We start from the raw sequence: 23,975 nt of genomic DNA, 5'->3' as shown, positions 1-23,975 counted from the left end.
GGCCTTGCTCGATCGAAGATTTCAATGTCGGTGTGTGCATGTGAAGGGCTTGCCTATGTGTGATAGATCGAGGGCTGGACAACGAGCGTGAATCGCGGGTTCGTCACCGTCGATCAGCCGTTTTGCGAGCCAGGTTGAGGAACAGTGGGTGAAAGTGCGGCACGTAGCTGTGCTGTGTGGTGCTGGGCATCGAGATCGCAAAGACGACCAGGCGTGACCTGTGCCTGGCGAACAACCACCTGTACCTTGGCGCGGGTCAGGAACGAAGCCTTCCGAGATAGGCGGTGGGTGGTGTATGTGTCGTCGTCGTCATCTTGGGCGTCGTCCGTCGTGATGCTTCGTTTGGCGGAGGCAACAGGAAGCGAGTGGCATGGATTTGTTGTCGAACCCAAGGAACCTTCTCACCACTCCAAGACTGCCACAGCATGCTAGTCGCAGCATGTACCTGTTGATGTACGCAGTCCTCGCGAATTGTGCACGGCATCGACAGCAATGCTACGATTGCTCTTGTGGGGTCGTTATAGCTGTCGGATACCGACACGAAAGTGCCATTGAACACAGCCGTTGGCACCATCCCCGTCGTCAGTGAACCTTCAAGCGCGGCAGTTGATGTTCGACAAGGTTTTGGAGAATAGAGTTTTCTCAAAACGGCTGGGGCATGGTGTGTTGCAATCGAGACACCACCACCGCCATCGAACCAACAATCAACTCGTCCACGGAGTCAAGGTCGAGGTCTGTCCGAAGTCGACCAAGCAGCAACTCCTCGAATGGCCGCCTCCTGTTCACCGCGAAAGAATTCTTGCAAACTCTAATCGAGCTTCACCTGAGACATGCAGTGGTCTGGAGCTCGAGTCAGCTCGTCCAGTACCAAACGGCGCAAACCACCAGACGAGGCAGGACTGCGCCCACGTGTGATGGTGCTGTTGCGTTCGTTTGCTCGCACCAGAAAGGGGAGTCGTCACAAATGTCCATCGCATCACACATCTAGATCTGTGAACAAGGCCTCGTGGGAAGAAGTGCACTTGGCACTCGATTTCTGTGTAGACGCCGCAGCCGCAGCCGCGACAGACCTACTATGCCCTAATCAGAGCGGAGTGGCCGAATGTGTGGATGGCAAGGGCTGGTAACTGGACGTGCTATCGCTCGTAGACAAGGAATGCTGTCGGAGAGCACTTGCACTTTCTGTGTTGGTGGTCTGATACCCGTATGACCGCGTCCACGATGAACAGGTCTGGTCAATGGACACCCGACCGCCTCACCAGGCCAGGAACAGGTAAGCAGGGCACTACCTTGTGGGCGGTTCCATCAAATTGGTAACAGATTTCGGTAAGATCTCGCATGGAGCCGTGAGGACGGGGTTCACAGCCGAGGAGCCGAAGTTGATTGAAAGAAATATCTTTCGAGTCAAAGCTTTTAATGAAGTGGAATGAATTGGCGCCGGGTTTCAGTTGCTGCTGCCCGAGAGTGCGATTGCTCTTTGCAGAGACTGATGATGAGACTGATGAATCGACGTACCCCGACGTCGTTGGTCTTTGCCCATCAGCGATGGTCGTCGCGAGTCTCACGTATATCTGTACATCAACAGATCTCAATATCGATTGAAACACATTGATGACGTTGCCGAGCCAGACTTCCACATCGTCCTCACAAGCGAGTGTGCGAGGCACTTGGCAGATCCGGTGATCAAGCGCCAAACTGCGGTGGCATGCACCCCTGGCGATCTTTCAGGTACGCGCCAGGTGGGTGGCAACAGACCGCACGAGGACGCCGACCGGCCAGGCGTGAAAGATGGGGCAAGTCGGCGTTTGTACGACTTCCCAAAACATTTTCCGTCTGAGCAAAAATCGCGACCTTTCTGGACGTGTGACGCAGGAAGCAGGAGATGTTTCTGCGCCAACTCGCTCAAACAACGGGACGGAATCGATGGTCTGTCTCCATTTAGACTCGCTTCGGCCCTAGTCAACGACGTGGATGCTAGCCCCATCCTGGCGGCCACGTGTGAAGCCTGCAAGCTGAAAGTCAATTTGCGCAAAGCGAGAGCGGTGCTGACGCGCACAGTCATGCGCCCATATCGACACGCCTGCCCGGCGCATTGCATTGGCGAGAGGAATCGGTAGATGCTGCCCGTCCTCGTCGTGGATTCCAATCACTCCCGCCGCGGAGGGAAGCGGTTGCCCTGTTTCCCAGCCGTGGAAACGGAGGGCATCGCGAGATGGTGACGACACGACGGCAGAGGGCGGCAGACTTCCAAGTTGGTCACACACCGCGGAGAGGGTTGCGCAAACACGAAGTTCGCATCTGCTAGGCCGCGCTTCCAGCTTCTGCCGTTCTTCTTCCGCGCTTCGCAGACCCCGGCAAGCGAGATGAGGGTGTCACAGGCCGGCGCGACGCAGCGCTGGGGCGAGGGCGTGCAGGTCAATTTGCCACGGCGCAGTGTGTTTCGAAGGGTGTGCAAAGGAAAAATAATCATGAGGCCGCCGCAGCAGGTGAAACGGCAGCAGCGTGGGCGGCAGACGGCGATGGCGTTTCGCAGCTCGCCAGCTCTCCCATGCAGCAGAAGCTTGCTGGCCTTGGTGTGATGATCCTGCCACCCCGTACCCCTGCCGTTTGGACGACGCCCTGGAAGCTTGGAAGCTTTGCTAACCGTCCCTCACGTATCCGGCACCCGTTGCTCCCGCGGTGTGGCAGCTCGTTCACGGCATCCACCACGGCGGCGTGGCGCTGGCCGGCTTCTGGAAGCGCAGCAGCAGCTAGCCACCAGAAGGGCATGCGGACATGTCCGAGGCGAGTGCAGTGTGGAGGGTATGGGTTGGATATACCGTGCAGCAGACAGTGCGCACATTGCAGCAATATCGATTGCCTGAATATTGCCTGGGCGGATGTCGTAATCTGGGATCACCGGAGGGCGGATACGAGGGGCAGCGATGAAACAGGGCAAATGGCGCTCGTCAGCAGGACGGTCGGGTACCGAAGGCGGAAAGCATGCAACCTGCGAACTGGACACTGGACAGGGCTGAGCCTGGCGAGAGTTTGGGCCGGGATGGTGGCTCGCGCGTGACGGTTCTTCTGCAGTCATGCTGCAAAATTAGGCTTTGCCAAGCGGGCCTCTCTCCTTTACTCCAGCAGGCAGCTTTCCTTAGCACAGACTCACCGCCAGGATGCGCGGATTGGGCGGCTGTGCGTTGCATCATGGGAGATGGATCGGAATTTCGCCAACATATAAGCACTCGTCCTGCTCCGCCTCACCTCGCCCGTTGCACCCTACCATCCACCACGACTACTCTGCACGCCAGCCGTCGACGACTCTACGACCATACAACGATCCAACGTCTACTACCACCAACGACAACACCAACCCATACCACACGCAACCCGCCTAATCAACACCACCATGCCTGCCGCAACCTTCCCACCTTGCCCAGGCCCACCACCCACTCGTCCTCTGCCACCCATCCCAACCAAGTGAGAGCCTCACTCAAGACACCTACTCTCAACGGCAACGACGCAACGACATCATCGGTAATGGTTCCATCGAACGATCGACACCACCCAGCCGAGGGATCAACCGATTCCAAAACAGTCGCTCGACGACGACCTGCAAGCAAATCCAACACCAATGCTTGACATTGATCGAGCGAGCTCCGCACGGGATCTCGCTTCTGAGCACATCTTCACACGGCACATCTACGGTTTCGAGCAGGACAACTGAGCTGGCCCTGCTCACGAAGCTTTGATTGGCCTCTGTACACTATCTCCACGTTATTCGCAGCCTGTTTGCAAGTGGACAGGCATCCACGGGTTTGACTCCACGAACCACTATACTACGAACGCCCTAATACTATCGCCACGCCGACACCATCCGCCACTTTCGAGCACCTCTTATCAGCATCATCACCACATCATCTCGCAACAACACACCCTCCTCATCACCACCACATCATCGATTTTCCGGGAGCTGCAGGGCGGCATGTACTATTACGCAACCTATGTGGACTGTTTATCAGCGTTATCATGTGGGTCTGGGGCTCGCATTTAATGGCTAGCTACATGATCATGTATTTGTAGCTGCATTTGCATCGAGGCGCAGAGGGTTTATCATGTTTTGTTATATGGGTCTGGGAACAAGGACGATTATACCCCAATGGCTGCAGCACATGAATTGCGCGCCTGATCGTTACTTTTTGGCTGTTTATTTCTCATAATGCACAATCCAAAATGGATGCTCGTCAAATGAGCTCTTTTGACTGTTTGTCACTCTATGAACACTACAACCTTCTCTCTCACATGCCCTCCTCACCACTGCTACCGTATCATTCACCCAGTGACAAGCGTCTTACGCCCGGCTATCAGAGGCCCAAGCAGCACAGCTCTCAGCTCATGTTGGATGCTTGCCATGCTCATCCTTGTATTGTACAACGCATCGTGCAGGCATGATGCTCCCAGCTCCTGCCGCCCCATAGAGAGCTCTCATGCGATCTGCATAACATCTCTCGCGACCTTGCAGATGTTGGCGACGCTCTCTGCACCAATTCATTGGCCGGGCGTTCATTCAGGTCCTGGGGATTTGTTCTCGAAAGGCATCTACTCCGACAAATACTTCGCTCTCGTTCCCACACAGTCAGCAACTTGCCGCTCTTCATACGCTTCGTTGGCATCGACCCCTCGCTCGAGCGGATGGGGTCCTACAATCCTCGGTTTGGAATATAGCAGCCGCTCCACCACATTGTGCATGAGCCTCGCTAAACCCTGGCAAGACATTCACACTTCACGTTTGCAGCTTTGCTCGCTACCAACTCGGTCCCGGCGGGCACTTCATCTGTTTGCAGGCGACCCTACGTCCAACACAATGCGGTGCGTTGGCATCTTCTGCGTGCCTATCTACCACACGTGAGTGAGTATCTGGACCTGGGAAATGTTCGCCTTTGATCGGATGGAAGAAGGCGGCATGTCTGCCTGGCTGGCTGTGCCACGGAAGGACGCGGTACTGTACCTATCGTCCACCTGTCATGCATCTTTCGCCTTGCGTTGTGCTGCGCTGGCACCTGTGTACGAGCTGCCTACAAGGCTACGATTTTGTTGAGGATCGCACACGCCCTTCTGTCATCAAACCTCATTGGCGGTAGGGACGTGCTGATGAGCACATTGATGACAGATATGCTGCCTTCTCATCTATCTCATCGAATCTCCAGCCACAACACTACCATCTGGCATCGACTACCGACCACCTGGCCAGAACCCGAATTATCTCGCACAGTCGCATTCATCAAAACGTTTCTCATGACCGTTTAAAGGTCCCTGCATCCAACCCACCGTTGACTGGTCTCGAAGTCTGCCGGTTGTGGCTAGGGATCGACCTAGCAGTCGGGAAATCGAAAAAATCAAACTTAAGATCAAAGACACGCCCGTTTCACGTCAAGGGTCTTCCCTTTTCCCTCATCAGGAACAAAGTCCAGACCGCACCTCATGGTCCTCCTTTCGTTATGATTGCGAATGGACCTGGATTGAGCAAGATTCACTATTCTTGCTGATTACTATGAAGATGCACCGTCCTCGCCCCTGCACGACACCGCTCCTCGGGATCCACAAGGGCACGCAAAGTAGGAAGGAACTATTATGCAGCATGCAGGACAAAACTCCTCCTATACCGAACGTTAGCAGCAGCTGCTGCCGGAGTTGCATCTTCAATTCCCGGCGACACCACCACCACAAGGTTTGACGCTGTCATGAATCCACCCAGTCATGCTAACGGACGCAGTCTGCAGGTGGTTGATCTGATGAAACTGCGGCTCTGCGGTAAACAGCCCAAAACCTCCGTGAACTCCCACCACACACCCCCAGGACCCTGCATGGAAGTCTATGCTTCGAGAAGAGCCTCATCTCTCAACCAACTCAAAACGCCCTTGACCTGACAGCGCTTGCTTCGGCTCCTGCAATTCAAGCAATGCTATTCTTGAGTCCCGGATGCCGCTGCATGCATGCATGGATATGGGATGTTTCGAAATGCCGGATTTTCGAGGCCAACACCAACGTCTTGATGATGAAACTTGTGGGCTGGTTGCTGGTTATGGCCGTTCTGCAACCCATCGGAGAGGATGGCTGATTGCATGAACAGAGTGCTTCGTCAGCGTTGACTGATGGAGTTGGTCGTCAGCAGAGGATACGACGACTTCGATGCTTTGACGCCCTCGGACCGGGGTCATCGTGGACCTTTGCCCGCTACTGGACTTCATCAAACGTTGACGATTCGACAGCCTTGAGAGATGGCTATGAATCAATGTGCGCACATTCGCCCAGCCGTCATTGCATTGCTCAAAGCCCCAGCAACCCAGTCCGCTTCTACTTACCACCCGACCGAAGACCTACATGTATACGACCATCATCGTCGATCATACGATCGACCTTGAGGATCCCGTGGTCAATTGAAAGAAATCGAAGCTGTCAAAGCGTAAGAAGGATGTCTCGCATGTTTCATTCTACAACAAACCAAGCCAAAACACCAATCTCGTGGTTTCATCATCACTTGTTCTGGCATGATGCTTGTACTCGGAAAGATTGTTAACGAACTGCAATGACCGCATTGTTCCGTCTGCTGGTTTTTATCACACGACTATGCTACGTTACCCAATCCTAGCAGAACCAAGGGAGAACTGGGCGAAAGTAAGCCGAACCAACACGACCAGACCAGGCCAGGCTACCACAAAGTCAAGAGTATTGTTGGACTCTGAAACCAACGACACCAGAACCCTTTGAATATTCCGGAGCATAGCAGGTAATCCTGGTCAATAATCCAAACGAACGGCACCGCCGTCTGCCGGCTCCAGGTACAGCCCGTCTGCAGAGTCAACCAAGCAAGTACCGACAGGAAGGATGGTTCGGAAGTCAGAAGGACGTTATTGCAGAGCCGCACTACTTACTGTGTTGACGTTGGCATGAGTCGTTGGTATTGACTTCTTCGGCTTGGGTTTGTGAGTGCGTGTTGGATATGGAATCATGACCACCGGCGGAAAAGAGAATTTTTAACAATCCCATTGACTTTTTAGATCTGTGATATACTATCCCTAAGAAACTGTCCTTACAAACTCATTTTCTAGAAACACCAGACCCACCCACACCGCCCTCCCACCATCCAAGTCCTCACTTGCCTCGCCGTATCTTCGGCCCACTCCCCCTCTCCCTTCCCCAACCCACAACCCACACAGCACAATCTATATATTCAACCACCACCCCTCCCTCCCTCACCAATAACAATCTCACGTGATCAAATCAAAATCCTGCAGGCGGTTTAGCAAAGTGGTTACTGCGATTGACTAGAAATCAATTCCCTTCGGGGGCGTAGGTTCGAGTCCTACAACCGTCGGATATATCTGATCTGATTGGTCTTGATGAGAGAATGTTCCTTTTTGTTGTTGGTTTCATTGAGGTGAAGGACTTTGTTGTGTGGATCTTTTTGGGAAACAGTCCTGACAGACGGGGTTGGACGGGACATTCTCACGACATCTGGAAGTACAAACCACACGCTTCACAACGTCTTCTTCCTTTTCGAATTCCAAGACAAACTCACGAAAAACTTACAACAACCCACGGACAATCACATACCGGCAATCAATCAAAACCACAGCCGGAAAATCTGAGATTGGGTATCATCTATAGAGCGTTACGCAGAGAGTATCGAAGACGACCAGGATGACCAAAAAAGCAGCATCTTCCCCAATCTAACATTCTTCCATTTCCGTCGACAGCAATCAATCGTGTCGCCAAAAAAGTCGTACCACAACCAATAACGCCACCTTTGCGAGGCGAGTAGAATTTGCCAAGAAACGACATCGATATTTTCCTGCCCCCTTGTCGGTGGGGATGAGGTCAAAGAGCACACACACACAGCTTTTCTTTTCTTTCTATTTCTCGGGCCCGTTTAGCAAGCCAGTCCGTGTCCACAAGTCGGCTGCTTGGTGATGACTGCCGAGTGCCGACCGGGTTCAAATCTCCGAAAAGATATTGCAAAGATGCTGGTCGACGGCGGTTCCGAATTGTGCATTGATGTTGATTGAATGGGGCCGAAAAGCGAAGACGACGATGCCGACGGACGAGAATCGGGGTTGCTGGTGGAGTGGAAAGATAACACTTGTCGAGAATAATCAGGGCTGTTGTTCTCCAGGGAGGCAATGCAGTTGGTAGTGTCGCTTTACTGTACTGTCATCAGACGGTCGTTCCTGCCTTGGATGATATTGCTTTTCCAATATAGCCACCCACGCCTTCTCTGTTATAGCAACCTATGCGCCATGTCGGTCGGGGTAGATGATGGTAGTTCCCTTGGCGAGGGACTCATGTCGAGGGAGGGTAGGCAGGCTGGTCATGACACGAGGATGCAGCTCAGAGGCACGAGGTTCCACAGGGCCGGCGAAGGCAGGCGAGCCTGGAGGCACTGATGGCGACGTGGCGTCCGAAGCCCTAGGACTTCTTGTGTTGGGTGGTGAAGCGATTGGGTGGTCATCGCGAGAGGGTGACGATGAGACTGGTGGGGTTTCATGCGAAGACGAGAAGACAGAGGGCGTATCGTCGCGGGGAGGCAGAGTTGGTGAAGTCCGTCCCTAACTGGTCGACCCAGTCTTGCCTGCGGGAGATTCGTGCCTATGTCCGCCGGTGAAGGTGTGTCGGTGAGACTTCTTCTTATCCTTCTCTTCCTTCTTCTCACGCTTCGCTGTAGCTTCGGCCATGAGCTGTTCAAAAGCCATGTAGTCACCCTCATCGTCAGGATCGCGTTCAGCCTGGAAACATTGTTAGCACTGCACCAAATCTATAACGTAGAAGAGTTATTACCTTTGCGAACATCTCGCCAACAATCAACAGCGCCTGGGCACGCTCAATGCGCTTCTCCGGCTTGACTCTCTTGTCGTACAGGACCTTATCGCAGACGTCACGGAGTACGCCAGAGATCTCGAACCGGCTTCCCCTCCATGCAGCGGCAAGAATCTTGCCCGTCACACGCTTCTCGAATTCAGCCTTCTTCTCGTCGGTCCAGTCCTCGCCGCCCTTCTCCTCAGCACGTGCCATCTCCTCAATCTCCATCTGAGCTGAGATGGCCGAAGAGACAGTGCCCCAGGTGTCCTTCACCATAGTGCTCTTGTCCTTCAGCCTGCTGAAGAATCCACTCACACCTCCTATGAGTGGCTTCTGGGACTTGAGGAACGTGGTCGCCTTGCTGACGTAGATTTGTCCGATGGCGTGGAGGATTTCGATACCGAAAGACTCCATCTTCAGGTTCTCCACTTCCAGCCTCATCTTCTCCTTGAATGCCTCGGTCACATCCTTGCCCTTGTCGGTCTCGGTCCAGACGCTGATTCTATCAACGAGCTTCCTACTAAGCATGTCGACCCGCTCGTCACGAATCTTCTTGCGCTCCAGCTCAAAGGCAGCCAACTCCTCGCGTTGTTCTTTGGTGAGACCGCCCTTCTTCTTCTCCTTCTCCCGCAGCTCTTTCTCCTCCTTTGTCATTCCTGCAGCCGTTGCAGCAGCGTCTTCCTCGGTCTTGTCTGTTATGGCCAACCGAGTAGGGATACCTTGCGGGCGAGGGGTAGAAGTACCAGATGGAGCTGGAGAGACACCGGCAGGCTTGGAGTCACGAATAGGTATCTCTTGGGTTGCACCGGCAGTTGCGGGCTGATCTGGTGCGGCTTCGGCGTGAGGTCGCGGTGGCATTGGGGGTGGTGCTGCAGCAGTCGCTGGGGTAGTACCGCTCGTCGTCTCCTTCTCAGCGGCTGCCTCGGTGCTCGCGGCGACATCTGCAGTAGCACCCTGACCGTCTTCATCCATCTCTCTCATAGAGATTTCCATGCTCTTGGTGAGATCCTTCATCATGGAAATCTCACCGATCCAGTCGTGGAAGGCCTCACCGCCGAAGATCATGGTAAAAAACTCGGCAGGGTCTTCGAAGCCAGAATCAGGCTTCGCGCCTTCCTTGCCCAGGGTGTCATACTGTTTTCGAAGTTCTGGTTCACTCAGGACTTGGTATGCTTCTCCGACAGCTTGGAACTTCTCGGATGCGGTGGGATCGTCTGGGTTCTTGTCTGCCAGGTGTTAGCTGCTGAATATGGCGGTGTGGTATGAAGCATCGCACCTGGGTGCAGCTTGATGGCAAGCTTTCGGTATGCCTTCTTGATCTCTATCTCAGTAGCATCGGGCTTGACGCCCAAGGCGTCGTAGTAAGCGGTATCTACCACCATGATGGCTGCCTGTGATGGATGCGCTCAGGGCGGTCGCGGATGTGTGGAGTGATGGAAGGGCGGTGAGGATGCGGGTGATATAAAGGAATGTCCGCCTGGCCGATGGCAGTGACGGGTGAGAGTGGGAGTGATGAGGGTGGCGGAGTGGTTGCGTGTGCTGGAGGTGGCAGATTGCGGTGCTCGTTCGTCGGCAGAGGGAGGTCCAAGCCAGCAGGGACTTCTCGGCGAATGACGTCTCTTCTGACAGCTGAACTCTATGCGCTGCTCTGCTCCATTCACATGTGATGGCTGCGTTCACTCCTACTCGTTGGCGCTCTATACACTGCTACTTGCTACGGTCTTTGTGCATTTGCTCTGGTGACATAGTGCTACTGTCTTCATCATTCTTGTCGGATGTACAGATCTAGTCGGCAGGCACTTGACCGCGTCTTGACCATTGGCTACCAAACGAGATAGAGCATACATAGCTCTGCAGTGCAAAGCGTCTTACACAACATCTCGCTGTATTTACATCATTCTCTCGCTTCATCTCGGAAAAGAAAACGCGTGCTCCGCCCACGAGCGCATCTCCAACCCCATCGGCAGCCCCGCCAACTCCCGAGCGCGGCAGCCCTGAAATCGATGCGGCTCTGCGCAAACAATCCCTGCCTCGTCTCTTCGTCAACGACATCGGCCACTCGGGCAAGCTGGGCTGGGCAATCTTTCACTCACATTAGCCTCTCTCCAATGCCTCTCAACGTCTGATTCTCCGGTCCAGGATGCAGATATGGAGCCACGTTCGTTCCCGATGCCTTCGCTCTCCGCTACATTCATCTATACACATTAGACTTTCAACGGGCCCTCGGTTTGCTCCCGTTAATACGACGTCACGACCTGTACAGCTACTGCAATCGACTTTCTTTTCGACTACCAGGACCGTCATGGCTGCTTTGCAACGGTCGGCCTTTTTCGACGCTATCCAGCAGCATGACCCGGAGAGCACGACCGTGGTGCATTCACTGTCGGGACGCTCGTTCAAGTTTGGAGGTCTATTACAGGATGTCGCGAAATCCAAGGACAATCTGTTAAAGGCCACGGGCAAGACAGAAGACCAGCTTGCTGGTGAGAGGATTGCTTTTGTGGTGGAGAATAGCTACGACTATGTAGGTGCGCAGCGGACCCAATCTTCTCATTTCAATGCACTTGAACGTTTGAGGTTCATGGACTGACACGTTCTGAACCCAGTCACACTCCTCGCCTGCCTTGCATCCAACACCATAGCCGTGCCCCTCGCTCCTTCCTTCCCGGCGTCAGAATTGAGATACATTCTGAACCACAGCCAGGCCTTGGCTCTCCTTCACTCTTCCACGTTCGCCAAGGTCGCTCAAGAGGTGTTGAAAGATGGCCTGGACCAGCAACCTATCAGCGTTGCCCTGGAAAAGATTAAGGAACAAAAGGGACAATCATCCAGTCCAGTTGAGCTCAAAGGCGAATCAAATGCTGCAGAGGGTGGGATGATGCTATACACTTCGGGCACCACGGCACGACCGAAAGGCGTCCTCTTACCGCAGCCTGTGCTCATAGCACAATGTCGTAGCCTGATACAGGCTTGGAATTATACATCAAAGGACCGACTGTTACATGTGCTGCCCTTGCATCACATCCACGGCACGGTCAACGCTCTCCTGGCGCCTGTTTTAGCCGGCAGTACGATCGAATTCATGTTCCCGTTCAACGTCGATGCGGTTTGGAAGAGGCTAGCAGCTCCATTCATCGCGAGCTCTAATGAGCACAAACCTCCGATCACGTTCTTCACAGTGGTCCCCACAATCTGGTCGAGAATGCTACAGTCATGGTCAGATTTGCCGGACGACCTGAAGGAGGCCGCGGGAGAAGCCATTCAGAGGAAGAATCTTCGGCTCAGCATTTCCGGCTCAGCAGCTCTGCCTACGCCCACCAAGAAGGCATGGACCGACTTGTCGAAAGGCAACGTGCTTCTGGAGCGGTTTGGCATGACAGAAGTTGGCATGGCCCTGTCCTGTGGGTTGGACGATATAGACCGCATCGATGGCTCCGTGGGCTGGCCTTTACCCTCGGTGGAAGCACGGCTGGTAGATCCAGATACTCAGGAGATCATCAAGCCTGGCGAAGAGACTACGTCCGAAGGCAAGGAGCGCTCTGGAGAAATTCAGTTGCGCGGACCGACCATCTTCAAAGGCTACTGGCGGAATCCAGAAGCCACGAAGAAAGAGTTTACCGAAGACGGATGGTTCAAGACGGGTGATATCGCAGTGCGGAAGCCTGTCCATGGAGCAGGTGAGGGCAAGAGTGGAGAGTGGGCGACAGGGCCGGCATATTTCATCCACGGCCGAAAGAGCGCGGACATCATCAAGACCGGGGGCGAGAAGGTATCTGCGCTGGAGATTGAACGCGAGCTCCTTTCTCTCCCTCAAGTCAAGGAATGCGCAGTGGTGGGCCTACCATCCGAAGCATGGGGCCAAAAGGCCGCAGCCATCATTGTCTTGACCGAGCAAGGGAAGACCGCCGGCCGAGGCGGCAAAGAGTGGAGTGCGTTGGACATGAGGCGTGCGTTGAAGGACAAGATGGTGGCGTACAAGATTCCACAGGATATGAAGATTGTGGACGAACTACCAAGGAACGCGATGGGGAAGATCAACAAGAAGGATCTTGTGCAGAAGGTGTTCGGGGATCTTGTTGCGATTAGGAGGAGGAGTATTGCGGCGGCAGAGGAGAGGGCGCAAGCCAAGGCTAAGGAGGCGGCGGAGCAGGCGAAGGGCGGTGCCAATGGGCATGCTTGAGGTGCCGCGAAAGTTGAACGGTAGATTCCGCAATTCAAAGCAATGTTCAAACAAACCCCAATTCGACGGAATACGGTCTCGCATATCGATCCCGGAAAAGCCTTCATCCCTTCAAGTCACGCAGCTCCGACCCCTTCGTACGACCTCCACCTGAGCCGACAACCACAGCCGTGCCCCTCGGAGTTCACGATACGTCTGCTCACCACACGATCCATCACATGATATCGAAAACCGGCTTCACACTTCGGATGACACAGAGGCAAAGAAAAAATCTGTTCGAGCCTCTCTATTCCGATCTCGCAAAGAAAGGCCCACCCACCCTTCATGAACCGAGCAGAGTTTGAACAGCTTCAACTTTAAGTTGACTTCGTTCTTCTTCTTTGAAAATAAGGTACTCGTTTGATTTGTTTGAAAAAAAGACCTTGTTGCATTCCTTTCCCCTTTGGAAGTCCTGTTGAACGCTATGGAATGAATAGAGGAAATTATAACGGCTAGGCTAGGAGCTCGCCACACCAGCCTGTTCCTTCTCAGTCGGCACGACCTTCTCCCCAGGGGGCGAATCAGGAGGAAGAGGGGAAGACGGTTTCGCCTTCCTCCACAGCTGGCCGCGCCATTGCACGATAACAACGGGGACGATACTGACGACGAAGACGATTCCAGCCATCAACCCGCCACTGCCTGAACCCCCCAGCGAAGACAGCATATCCGGGAACCAGAAAGGTCCGATGAAACCCCAGGTACTCCTCACGACGTTGACGAAGACGCCAATACTCGCGCTCTGCTCGATGTGCGAGTCGATGCAGTATGTCACGATGACCGTCGTCACGATCTGGTTCCCCACCGCGGCGATCGCGACGCCGATGATGGGCGTCACGTTCCAATGCCCCTGGGCGGCTTGCTGGTATCGCACTCCGAAGACGATGACACCGACCATGACGAGCACGAAGCCGCCGTAGCTCAGCCAGAGACGATACTCGGGGGGTGGAGCGCGGTTTAGAGCTTTGGCGCGACGATTGACGAAGTAATCCGATAGTCGACCGCCGATTTGCTCGCCGATGATGCTGCCGATGATGATGCCTAGGAACTGCAGGCCGATCTCCTGGGCGTTGAACCCGAACTTCGGCACGAACAGCTGCGGGATCTCGACGGTCATGAGCACGCTCGCGAAGCCGAAGACGATCGTGTAGGCGACCGTGGGGATCCAGATCGTGGCGTACTTGAACAGGGCCAGGGGTTGGATGAACTCGTACAGCCGGAGGGGGTTGGGGTCGATGCGGCGGAGTTGGAGGTATTCTTGCTTGAATGCGGAGCCTCTGTGCTCGACGCCTCGCCGGATGTACCGCGTCTCCGGCCCGAGGAAGATGTAGGCGATGAACTGGCAGCCGTTGATGATGGCGAGGACCCAGTAGATCCAGCGGTAGTTGCCTGTCTGGTAGCCGACGAAACCCATGAAGAATGGGCCGCAGGGAGGGCCTGTCGAAGAGATCAGTTTGAAAGCGCGGTAAGTCAAAGAAAATGGGCATCTCACCTAACGTCACCAACAGCGTCCACACCCCCATGAACTGGGCTCGTTGCCGTTTGAAATACGTCTCGGTCACCACGCCGCTCCCGATGGCGGCTGCTGGAGATAAGAAGAACGAGCAAAACGCCCGACACACCCCCATCGCCCCGTAGCTGTTCGAAAGCGCACAGCCAACATTGAAAAGCAACGCCCCGAGCGTGCTGATCAACCACACCGGCCGCCGTCCATATCGATTCGCAATCGGTTTCCAGAACAAAGGCGCCCATCCAAGGACCGCGATTTGCAAGGACGTGAGGTAACTCGCTCGGGTTATGGATGTCCCCAGGTCCTCGGCGATGTTCTCGTAGACGGGGATTATGGCCGCGGCGGTGAAGGTCGTCATCATCGCGTGGAAGGCTACGAGGATGAGATTGGCCATTTTCTTCCACGATGGCCAGTTATAAGGATCTGCTGGATCGTCTGATGGAATGGGGTCCAGATCGAGTGTGCCGTGCCGCTGGATGAGGTAGTCGCGATGGGCTTGCGGGAGAGTCGCAGCTGCGCCGACGGAGATGTTCGTCAAGCGATGGCCGATCTCGACGTCTTCACTGCCGCTGTCGTGGATGACATCCTTCGGTGCTGAGAGGTTTTCGCCTTTTCCCGAGGCGTCCGTGTGGACTGCGAAGTCCTGTCTTCCGGTCGTTTGGTCTGCCATCGTTTCACACTGGTGCAGGTAGGTCAAAGGGAACAGAAAACAAGATCACGGCGGTAAGGTGTCTGGGCGAAGAAGTTCTTTTCTTCAAGAGCTCGCTGCTCGTTTCAACGCAGCATCATCTTATCAACCTCTCAATGCAGCAAAAAAGCCAAGGCAATAGATCCGCCCTCTCTCGCTCCTCAACAATGGTTGAGAACGAAGATAAGGCAGCAAACAGAGCAAGAGTCAAGTCCAAAAGAGAAAGTGGAACCACACGATTCCCTGTCAAAAGGGAAACGAAAAAAAGTCGTCGCCTGTATAAATAGACAGTCCTGCAGAGAGTGCGAAACAAGGAAAAAGGGCGCAGAGACGACATCCGCCGGTCTTTCACTCACTTTGTAACCTCCGCGCATGAGTGGCAGATAGAATCGAAATACCCCTCAATAAAACATGGAGAAAAGTAATAGTGAGGGAACAACAAGCTGCGAATCCTCCACATCGTTCACCTCTCCACACTGGGGCAGATGATTCTGCCCTTCCCATCATCCTCACACCCATTTCGACTGCCGTCCTCCATCGCCGAAGTCTCACTCACTCACACACAAACCTTCTTCGCTGGGTCGTCCGAGAGTGGGTCGTGCGCGTTTTCGCTTCGAAATGTGCAGAAAGGGTGATGTGATGTGGTCCCCCGAATTGATAGCCGCAGACAAGGCTAGCAAAGCACTGCGTGGACCGCAGCCAAGCCTTGTGATTCGTGTGCTTGGTCGTCGATCGCTGCCGAAGTGTTCCACGCGAGACGCACGTTCGGCCGAAGGATTGTTGGTTGGACGGAGGTAAGAGCGGTTTTTTGGGTTTTGATTGAGGATTTCGTTTGGGTGTTCGTGGTGGTTTGTCCCGACTTGATTGATGGTGAGGGGGAGATAGGACGCGCAAGTGAAACGGTTCGCGGAATTATAGCAGCACGTTCTGTTCTTTGGGATGGGATGGATGGGTGCTGATAAATCTGTGGAAGGATTTCACGTACCTTCACTACTGAGATAGCATGACGATCTGAACAGAGAAGGTGTACTTTGTACCTCCTCCTCCGTTGTACACTGCCGAAAGCCACCACCTTTGCAAACAGGATCCGTCTCACCCTGCAGGCGACACAACACAAGCACTCCAGTGGCGCTACTCAAGCTTTCCTACGCTGCGAAATGCGCACCTCCAAGCCAGACTGCACGACGAAGAAGGTCGAGTGGTACTGGAGCTCCTCGTCCGGCCGCAACAACTGCATTTCGTAATCGCGGAATAGCAGCGGCAGTGTCTTGTTCATTTCTAGCAAAGCCAGATTCTTACCGATGCACAGATGTGCGCCGCCGCCAAACTGGAATACTACATTAGCAAGAGCTGAGAAAAAGCGTACGAAGTTACCTACTTGGAACATGAACCTCTCCATCATTTTCGCATCGCCTTCGAGCCAGCGTTCAGGTCGGAAAGTTTCTGGATCGTGGCCAAAAATCTCCTTGTCACGATGCAGGACCCAGCCATTCAGTGCGATTCGGGTGCCTCCTGGGAAGAATTGACCCCCAATCTCTGCGCCCGCTGATGGCACGAGTCGACAGATGTTGAGACCGACCGCTGGTCTGAGGCGCATGGCTTCTTTCAGACAAGCTTGGAAGTATGGCAGGGACTGCGCTTCGCTCCATTGGGGCATCTCTGATAGTTTGCCGGATGCTGTCGCCTCGTCGAGCTCTCGCTTGAGGTTGGCGTATATGGCCGGATCTCGCAGGACGTGGTAGCTGAAGCTCTGCATTGTCGATGCGGTAGAGTCTGACCCAGCCATACTTTCCTTCAATCAGTAAGGTCTTTCCCAAATCGTCATCTTCTGCTTACATTGCGCCGTGTGCTACAGCGAAGATATCGCCTTCTTTGAAGGCATCAGGAGCCTTGGCATGGGCATCAAACAGTTGCGAGAGCAAGTCTTTCCTTTCCTGTGGTTTGCCGAACCTCTTACGTTTATCCATCTCTTCAACGGCCATCCGCGTGATCAAGAAGTTGCCAGCTCTGAGCCAAGGAACGAACTTCCAGAGAGGGTTCCGGCGGAAGACATAATCCCATTCTGGAATTTGGCCTACTATCCCGTCATACCACTGCACATCGTCGATGGTCTTGATGGCACCCTCGACATCGAAGCCAGCTTCCAGGAATCCAAACTTCCGCGAGAACGCTACTTCTCCAAGGACATCAAAGGCAAAGTAGTGGAGGTAGTTACCCAGATTGCAGTACTGATCTTGAGCCTTGCACATCCTGTCGAGCTTGCTCATGAGGAGTCGCTGCGTGTCCTCAATGAACAAAGCCATGGTATGCATTGTCGCCATGCTGTACGGATGGGATGCATGCCGCTTCTTGATCGCATGGACGTCCTCACGGATTTCAGTAAAGATATCTGGATTCTCTGGCGGCGGGAACACCCAGTAAAAGTCTGTCTTGTGGAAGCCTTTGCCTGCTGCTAGGACTTCTCGCGCGGCTGTCGGAGACGCCAGTGATACTTCGTCAGGGGCGATGCGTACGATCGGACCTGGAATGTCAGCTTTGCCTTGAGACGTCTGACGCACTCACCATATCTTTCGTGGATTCGGATGTGGTCCATCTCAGTGTGACCTGCCCAGGTACTCCATACTGGGCCAATGTCAGTCGGAGAATCATAGCGAACGTTCAGCGATACTTGCCTTTCCATGCTCTGCTTCCGGACGCCAACAAGGGCCCAGGGTATTTTCTCAACGGAGAGACGTATCGGTAGTAGGCAAACCTGACAAGCAGCACCAAAGGGACTACAAAGACCCAATACGCTCCTATGGCCTTCAGGAGTGCCAACACTGTAGACTCACGCTCTTCCGCATGTAGGACTGCCATGGTTGAGATTGCTATCAAGGCGAAGGCTCTGACTTGAGGGCAAGTAAGAAGTAAGAAGTACTTCGCGCTTCGAATCGGTCTCTTGAAACCCTGCTCAATATCACCGAAGCCCTGTGAACTCATTGACGACCCGTCCCGCGATGAGAATCGTCAGCCACGGCAGTTGGTCATCTTCGCTAAAGCGCGAGAAACTTCCCACGTTTGGAACGACTGTACTGGTATGCCCAGCGCTCTCGTGTCGTAAGCAGGCTCTCGTGTCGTAAGCAGGCTGTCGTCTCGATTTAGCGCCAGTTCCAGTCCTAAAATGTTTCGGCAGTTGAGCTGGCCACATCTCCAGGCTTGACCCTTGGCTGTTGCGGAGAAGATTGTGGGGAGGAATGGGCGTGATCAGTTAAAACGTCGTGTTTGGCGTCATGATAACAGCTGCGCTCCACTCGTCAAATGCGACTGTTGCCGTTGTGTTGTTTTGGAGAGAAGAAGGGCCGGGTGAGGAGGATCCCGCGAGATGGAGAGTAACTCGGTGAATTTAATGGTGTTTTCTTTGCTCAGCATGACTAGGTCCACGTCACCTCACTTCTCATGTCGTGTACTAGTGACTGGGACTTCTTGAGGCCCTGTATCCTCGACTCAAAGACAGTCTCGACCCCGTTGGGTAGTCCATCACCGGAGAGATACTTTGTCGGGACTGGAAATGTTCGGTGAAAGTCAGCTGACACAGGTCACTTTGAAGTGTGTACGCTGTATCTATCTTGCCGTCAGTCCATGAAATCGGGAAGCTGGAGTTTACGACGGCACATAGCATGAGGGTATGTATTGTTGTTGTTGTTGATGTTGTTGCCATATTCAAGGAGCGAGAGTTTTGGGAAATCGCGGACCCAAAATAGAGTTTGCACTAGCTCTGGCGGGTCGGAGCACGTGGCATGCGCCTGTGCACAATCTGCATCGTCTTCTAATCTCTCTTTCACCTCTTTCATTCCATCTTCTACACCATTTTTAGCTTCCATTACTAGATGGCGGAATATCGCTTGCCAAAGAACATCCAGTTATCAAGCTAATAGCATCACTAGGCCACGAGAGCTCCTTCCGTCCGCAGAATCATGTCTCCTGACTTCTGACACTGCTTGTGCGACTCGACTTCCCGTAAGGTTGAACACAGAAGACGAAACTCAATTGCAGCCTCAGGGAATGGAGACCCAAATGTCTGCACGCCTCACGCGGCCAAGCCTCAGATCTGCACCTGCTGGATGACGACCCCGCGCGAGTCTGTTGGTGGGGGGCACCTCAGCTTCCGAGGGTAGTCATGTTTAACATAGAGAATGAGAGGCTTGCCAATGTAACAGACGCTTTCCTGACTCTCGCCCTTCTCCAATCTGCTTCTGTGCCCCGACGTCAATACTCCGAAGATCTTTGCTCAACATGGCGCCTTTCAAACTTCAACAACCTAAGAACAGAGAGCTTCTGGGTGGTGATCTGGCGGCTCAAGCATTGAAGAATCTAGGCGTCGATGTCGCATTTGGTCTCCATGGTGGCCACTTGGATGCTTTCCTGGTTGGTGCTCATGATGCGGGTATCAAACTAATCGACACTCGGCACGAGACGACAGCCGTACAAGCTGCAGAAGGATACGCCAAAGTTTCTGGGAAGACCGGAGTGTGCTTCGTTACTGCAAACAGCGGGTATGATCATTGTTAGACGTCTCGAAATTTAGCTGCACTGCTAACGATCTACAGCTTCTGCAACGGCCTTCCGGGTCTTGCCACGGCGTTTGCGGACCGATCACCCATCTTCTGCGTCACCTCTAGTCCACCACTCCAAGATGCCGAGACGAATGCACTGCAGGGCTTCCACGACCAAGTTGTCCTGGCCAAGCCGATCACGAAGTTTGCCCATCGTGTGACAAACGTCGAAGAGATTCCTAGAATCGTAGCGTTCGCTTTTCGAGCGGCAAGTACTGGTATCAAAGGCCCAGTCTTGATCGATTTCCCCATCGACGTCCTCTTCTCGCCTCCACAGCTACATCGCGTAGCCTTCGGTGCTGTCGACGTCCCTCCAGTAGATCCGCCGGCTCCAAACCCTGCAGCACTTGATCGGCTGTTGGAGGCATGGAAAGGGGCCAAGCGACCTGTCATCATCCATGGCACTGGTGTTCGAGGCATCGACAATACACTTACCAAACTGGTTGAGGTAACTCACTCTCCTGTCTTCTATTCGAACAAATTGAGCACACCGATCGCCGCAGATCATGAGCTCCGAGGCGGTCCTGCTGGTGGTCTGGCAGCCTTAGCAGGGAAGGAACAGGCCGACTTTGTGTTACTGCTCGGTGGTCGAACTGGATTCCTGCTCGGCGGACGAAGTGGAGCCATCATTCCCAACAATGCTACAATTGCTCAGGTCGACCTTGATGGAGCGGAGATAGGAAAGACCCATGCTGTTAACATCGGCATTGTTGCAGATGCTAGCTTATTCTGCGAACAAGCTGCAGCAAAAGCATCTGAGGCTTCATTCAACCGAAATGAAGAATGGGTCAAGAAATGTCGCAAACTGTGTACTGATCCGCTGCCATTTGAGAACGAGCCCAAGATGCAGAAGGACGGTCAGATCCACCCGTATCATGCCATGGCAAGTGTCATGAGGTCTCTCCCGCGAAATGCCATAATCATGATTGACGGAGGCGAGGCTGGACAATGGGCATCAATGTCTGCTGAACTGGCTGGAGCAAAGCATGTCATCACACCACCAGGCTATCTTGGCTTCCTTGGAAATGGATGGGGCTATTCGATTGGTGCAGCTGTTGCTGATCCTAACCGATTGATTGTAAACATGCACGGCGATGGCAGTGCAGGCTTCCACATTCAGGAGTTGGACACCTTTGCACGTTTCGGCCTGAATATCTTGACTATCATTGCAAACAACTACGTCTGGGGCATGAGCGTGAATGGTCAAGACCTCATCTATGAAGGCAAAACCGACGCACGACCTGCAATTCAGTTGAGCAAGAGCTGTGCGTATGAGGTCGTGGCACAAGGGTTCAACTGCAAATCCGCCAAGGTTACCGAGTACGACCAGATCAAGCCTACCGTCGAAGAGCTGTCAAAGTCTGGCCCTTCGCTCATCAACATGATCGTTTCTGTTAAGCCTACCTCTCCTGCAACCCTTGGTAAGTATCGCGCACCGCTGAATATCGTCAATCTGACTGTACTAACTCAACGCACAGGTATGGTTGGCGCCACGAACGATCCCAACGTGATAGTGGTGCCGTACTACGACAACGTACCAAGACCTTACTACAAGAACGCAGAGAACGGCCAGGCTAACGGACACTCTTGAAACTCGTTATCCTCGAGAGCCTCAGCACGGGCATGTGCAAACGCGCTAACGCGCTAGCGGGGATTGTCGAGTGGTCCGTGCGCAAGCTCGCCGAGTACAATCCGACAATAGCCAATGGCGCTCTATTGTTCTCAATGACACATCTATGTTTAAAGGTTCTGCTTTCCTCTCATCCTGTCCTCAACACCAACATCACCTTGTCTTGGCCTCTCTCTCCAAAAGTCAAAATCGACCACAGCAGCACTTTTGCTCCATCATCCGCAGATTCTCATGACACACCAAGCAAACATGTCAAACAACGACGCCACATTCGAAGGCTTACCTCCTGAGATCCGAGAGATGATCTACGAGTACGCTTTTACCGCTTTCAACGCCGACTGCACCGCCCTGCCGATCGACATCCTCACCTACCGTCGTGCGGTCCCAAACAGCGGCTCCCTGCGCTCGACCAACAAGCCCATCTTCAACAAGAGTCGACGTGCGTACCTCAAAGCTCGCGCAGATCTCGCTGCCGAGCGCAAGCAAGTTCTCGCCGACATGGTTCGGAACTGGGAGGTTCTTCTCTCCAAGCGCGACGACCTCAACCGACCGCACGACTGGAAGGATTTCCACCAGATCGATACGCTCGTCAAGAACCTCAAGTCCGGAAATTCCACCTGCAAGAACCACAAGTGCGCCATCGACAACTGCTACATGTGCGAGAACCCAGAGCACCAGACCTGCTTCGACTGCGGCCGCAACGCTGCCACAGCGCTGTACGGCTACCTTCTCAACCACCTCTGCCCTCACGTCTACCGCAAACAGGCGCCCGAGCTGGTGATCCCAAACAGCGACGGCAAGATCTCCGACCATCCCCTCGCCAAGCTCATCGACTCTCTCCCGCGCAAGCACACCAGCCGCACCGTGGTCCACCCAACCACTGGGGTGAACATGAGCGTACAGTCGTGGGCCTTCTCATACTGGTACCGCCAACTACACCTCCAACGCGGCCAAGACATCCGCTGCTGCATCAGAACGCGCGCACACACTCGCGTCTTCGAGATGTTCGGCAACATCGGGTGTGATGCCGACGACAAGGTCCTCAGGGCGAATTTCGAGGAGAGCGATCCCATGATGGCGGTTTACGACGAGGCTAGGAAGATGCTCGATTACTGCGGAGGCACCAAGATTGAGTGTGAGTCTGAGTATTTGAAGCGAATTAACGAGTGGATCGAGTATCGCGATGGACCGGAGTTCATGCGCAAGGGCGCCGTGGCGAGACCGCTGCGGGAGGGCTAGGTACCTTGAGGTGCACATTTGGATTGGTCTCTCTGTCTGCTTCGTCGAGCATGGCGTCGATGTTGCTGTCTATGGCATGGTCTGCTGGAGAGCGTGGGGGATCACGTTCAGTAGCAGCACGTACGTCCTTTTGGCGCAAAGGCTATCGCTCAATGAAACATCTGCCAATTTCTCAGTATCCTCGTTTCCCACTGATCAACTGCCGTCCTTGTAGCTGTTGTAAGTACATACGAATCTTCTCCGCCATCCTTATCCGTACATACACGACATCCAGACAACTTGAAATCTGGATGTGAGGCGTGGTGAGACAAGTCGATACGGGGATACATATAAGAACGCATTTCGTGAGCGGAGCCGCTCTTGGACGACACCATGACCTCGCTCTCGCCCCTGTCCCTTCAACATCTGCATAGCCACCTCTCAATCAACATCACTCTAATCTCACCCCTTGACCACTACTCCTCCGCTCCATCCCTTCCCCCCTTCCATCCCCTTCCCCTCAACATCCTCCCTTCCCCCCTCCATCCCTTTCCCCTCAGCATCCTCCCTCCCCCTCCCTTCCCCTTTCCCTTCCCCTTTCCCTTCCCCTTTCCCTTCCACACCTCCCACCTCTCCCCTCTCACAACCCTCTCACCCTCCGTCTACTGACTCCCCCCAACAACACTCCCATCAGGCATAACAGCAATCGAATCCACCTCCCACAAAACCGGCGCATTCGGAGCCGTCGGGTCCCAGAACCCATCCTGACGAGGACGAAGGGCCACCGCGCGAGGGTACAGCATGGGCATTGCGGCGACGGTGCTGCTCAAGAGGGCGGTGGCCAGGAGGGTGAGGAGGGTGGTGGGTTGCATTTTTGCGTGGTCGTGGTTTGGGTTGGAAGGAGTGGATTTGTGTTGGTGTTGGTGTGGGTTTATTGGTGTTGATGTTGATGTTGTTTTGTTGGTCGACTTGGAAAAGGAGCGAATAGCTTAGAATGTCAGCTCTGTGTGTTGATGGTAAGTAAGTAAGTAAACGGTAGGCCTTTCAAGTCCTTTTATCATCCTCCTTCAAGACGACTGAAACATCCCGATCCATCAACCCATTTGACGGAACCTCATTCCTCATTTCACACCTCGTCGATCAAACAGGTCCCCCATCTCGAAATAACATCAGTGAGAAGCATCTCCCTCACCTTCACCCAAGAGTCCAAGCATCGTCCATGGTGACAGTGCTTCCCGAAACGCCACGAACGAGCAGCGGCTCAGTTCTCAAGACTTGCATTA

General features: G+C 54.0%; 7 protein-coding genes and 1 non-coding gene across 8 annotated transcripts; 4 read left to right on the top strand and 4 right to left on the bottom strand.

Moving 5' to 3' along the window:
- Window positions 1-2,146: 2,146 nt before the first annotated feature.
- Window positions 2,147-2,769, bottom strand: M409DRAFT_49981 (uncharacterized protein; the record flags this gene model as incomplete). Its single annotated transcript, XM_033811406.1, has 2 exons — window positions 2,147-2,619; window positions 2,655-2,769. The coding sequence occupies 2 exons, from the start codon at window positions 2,767-2,769 to the stop codon at window positions 2,147-2,149; spliced, it is 588 nt and encodes a 195-aa protein (XP_033673145.1).
- Window positions 2,770-7,276: 4,507 nt separating this feature from the next.
- On the top strand, window positions 7,277-7,357 carry M409DRAFT_t10. Its single transcript has one exon. It is a non-coding gene; the product is annotated as a tRNA-Ser (tRNA).
- Window positions 7,358-8,588: 1,231 nt separating this feature from the next.
- M409DRAFT_63005 (uncharacterized protein) lies at window positions 8,589-10,220 on the bottom strand (the record flags this gene model as incomplete). Its single annotated transcript, XM_033815406.1, has 3 exons — window positions 8,589-8,765; window positions 8,818-10,064; window positions 10,115-10,220. 3 exons carry the CDS (start codon window positions 10,218-10,220, stop codon window positions 8,589-8,591), a joined length of 1,530 nt encoding a protein of 509 aa, XP_033673144.1.
- Window positions 10,221-11,140: 920 nt separating this feature from the next.
- On the top strand, window positions 11,141-13,018 carry M409DRAFT_63004 (uncharacterized protein; the record flags this gene model as incomplete). Its single annotated transcript, XM_033815405.1, has 2 exons — window positions 11,141-11,366; window positions 11,445-13,018. The coding sequence occupies 2 exons, from the start codon at window positions 11,141-11,143 to the stop codon at window positions 13,016-13,018; spliced, it is 1,800 nt and encodes a 599-aa protein (XP_033673143.1).
- Window positions 13,019-13,514: 496 nt separating this feature from the next.
- Window positions 13,515-15,234, bottom strand: M409DRAFT_63003 (uncharacterized protein; the record flags this gene model as incomplete). Its single annotated transcript, XM_033815404.1, has 2 exons — window positions 13,515-14,491; window positions 14,547-15,234. The coding sequence occupies 2 exons, from the start codon at window positions 15,232-15,234 to the stop codon at window positions 13,515-13,517; spliced, it is 1,665 nt and encodes a 554-aa protein (XP_033673142.1).
- Window positions 15,235-16,387: 1,153 nt separating this feature from the next.
- M409DRAFT_63002 (uncharacterized protein) lies at window positions 16,388-18,108 on the bottom strand (the record flags this gene model as incomplete). The annotated part of the gene is made up of 5 exons (XM_033815403.1): window positions 16,388-16,579; window positions 16,631-17,039; window positions 17,089-17,773; window positions 17,815-17,874; window positions 17,925-18,108. 5 exons carry the CDS (start codon window positions 18,106-18,108, stop codon window positions 16,388-16,390), a joined length of 1,530 nt encoding a protein of 509 aa, XP_033673141.1.
- A 1,416-nt stretch (window positions 18,109-19,524) lies between these two features.
- On the top strand, window positions 19,525-21,435 carry M409DRAFT_49976 (uncharacterized protein; the record flags this gene model as incomplete). The annotated part of the gene is made up of 3 exons (XM_033811405.1): window positions 19,525-19,784; window positions 19,839-21,265; window positions 21,323-21,435. 3 exons carry the CDS (start codon window positions 19,525-19,527, stop codon window positions 21,433-21,435), a joined length of 1,800 nt encoding a protein of 599 aa, XP_033673140.1.
- A 288-nt stretch (window positions 21,436-21,723) lies between these two features.
- On the top strand, window positions 21,724-22,713 carry M409DRAFT_17488 (uncharacterized protein; the record flags this gene model as incomplete). The annotated part of the gene is made up of 1 exon (XM_033804081.1): window positions 21,724-22,713. One exon carries the CDS (start codon window positions 21,724-21,726, stop codon window positions 22,711-22,713), a length of 990 nt encoding a protein of 329 aa, XP_033673139.1.
- Window positions 22,714-23,975: the final 1,262 nt, after the last annotated feature.

The sequence above is a fragment of the Zasmidium cellare genome (genome assembly GCF_010093935.1).
Source record: "Zasmidium cellare ATCC 36951 unplaced genomic scaffold M409scaffold_3, whole genome shotgun sequence".
Taxonomy (NCBI): Eukaryota; Fungi; Ascomycota; class Dothideomycetes; order Mycosphaerellales; family Mycosphaerellaceae; genus Zasmidium; species Zasmidium cellare.
This window is presented reverse-complemented; position numbering and strand designations above follow the sequence as displayed.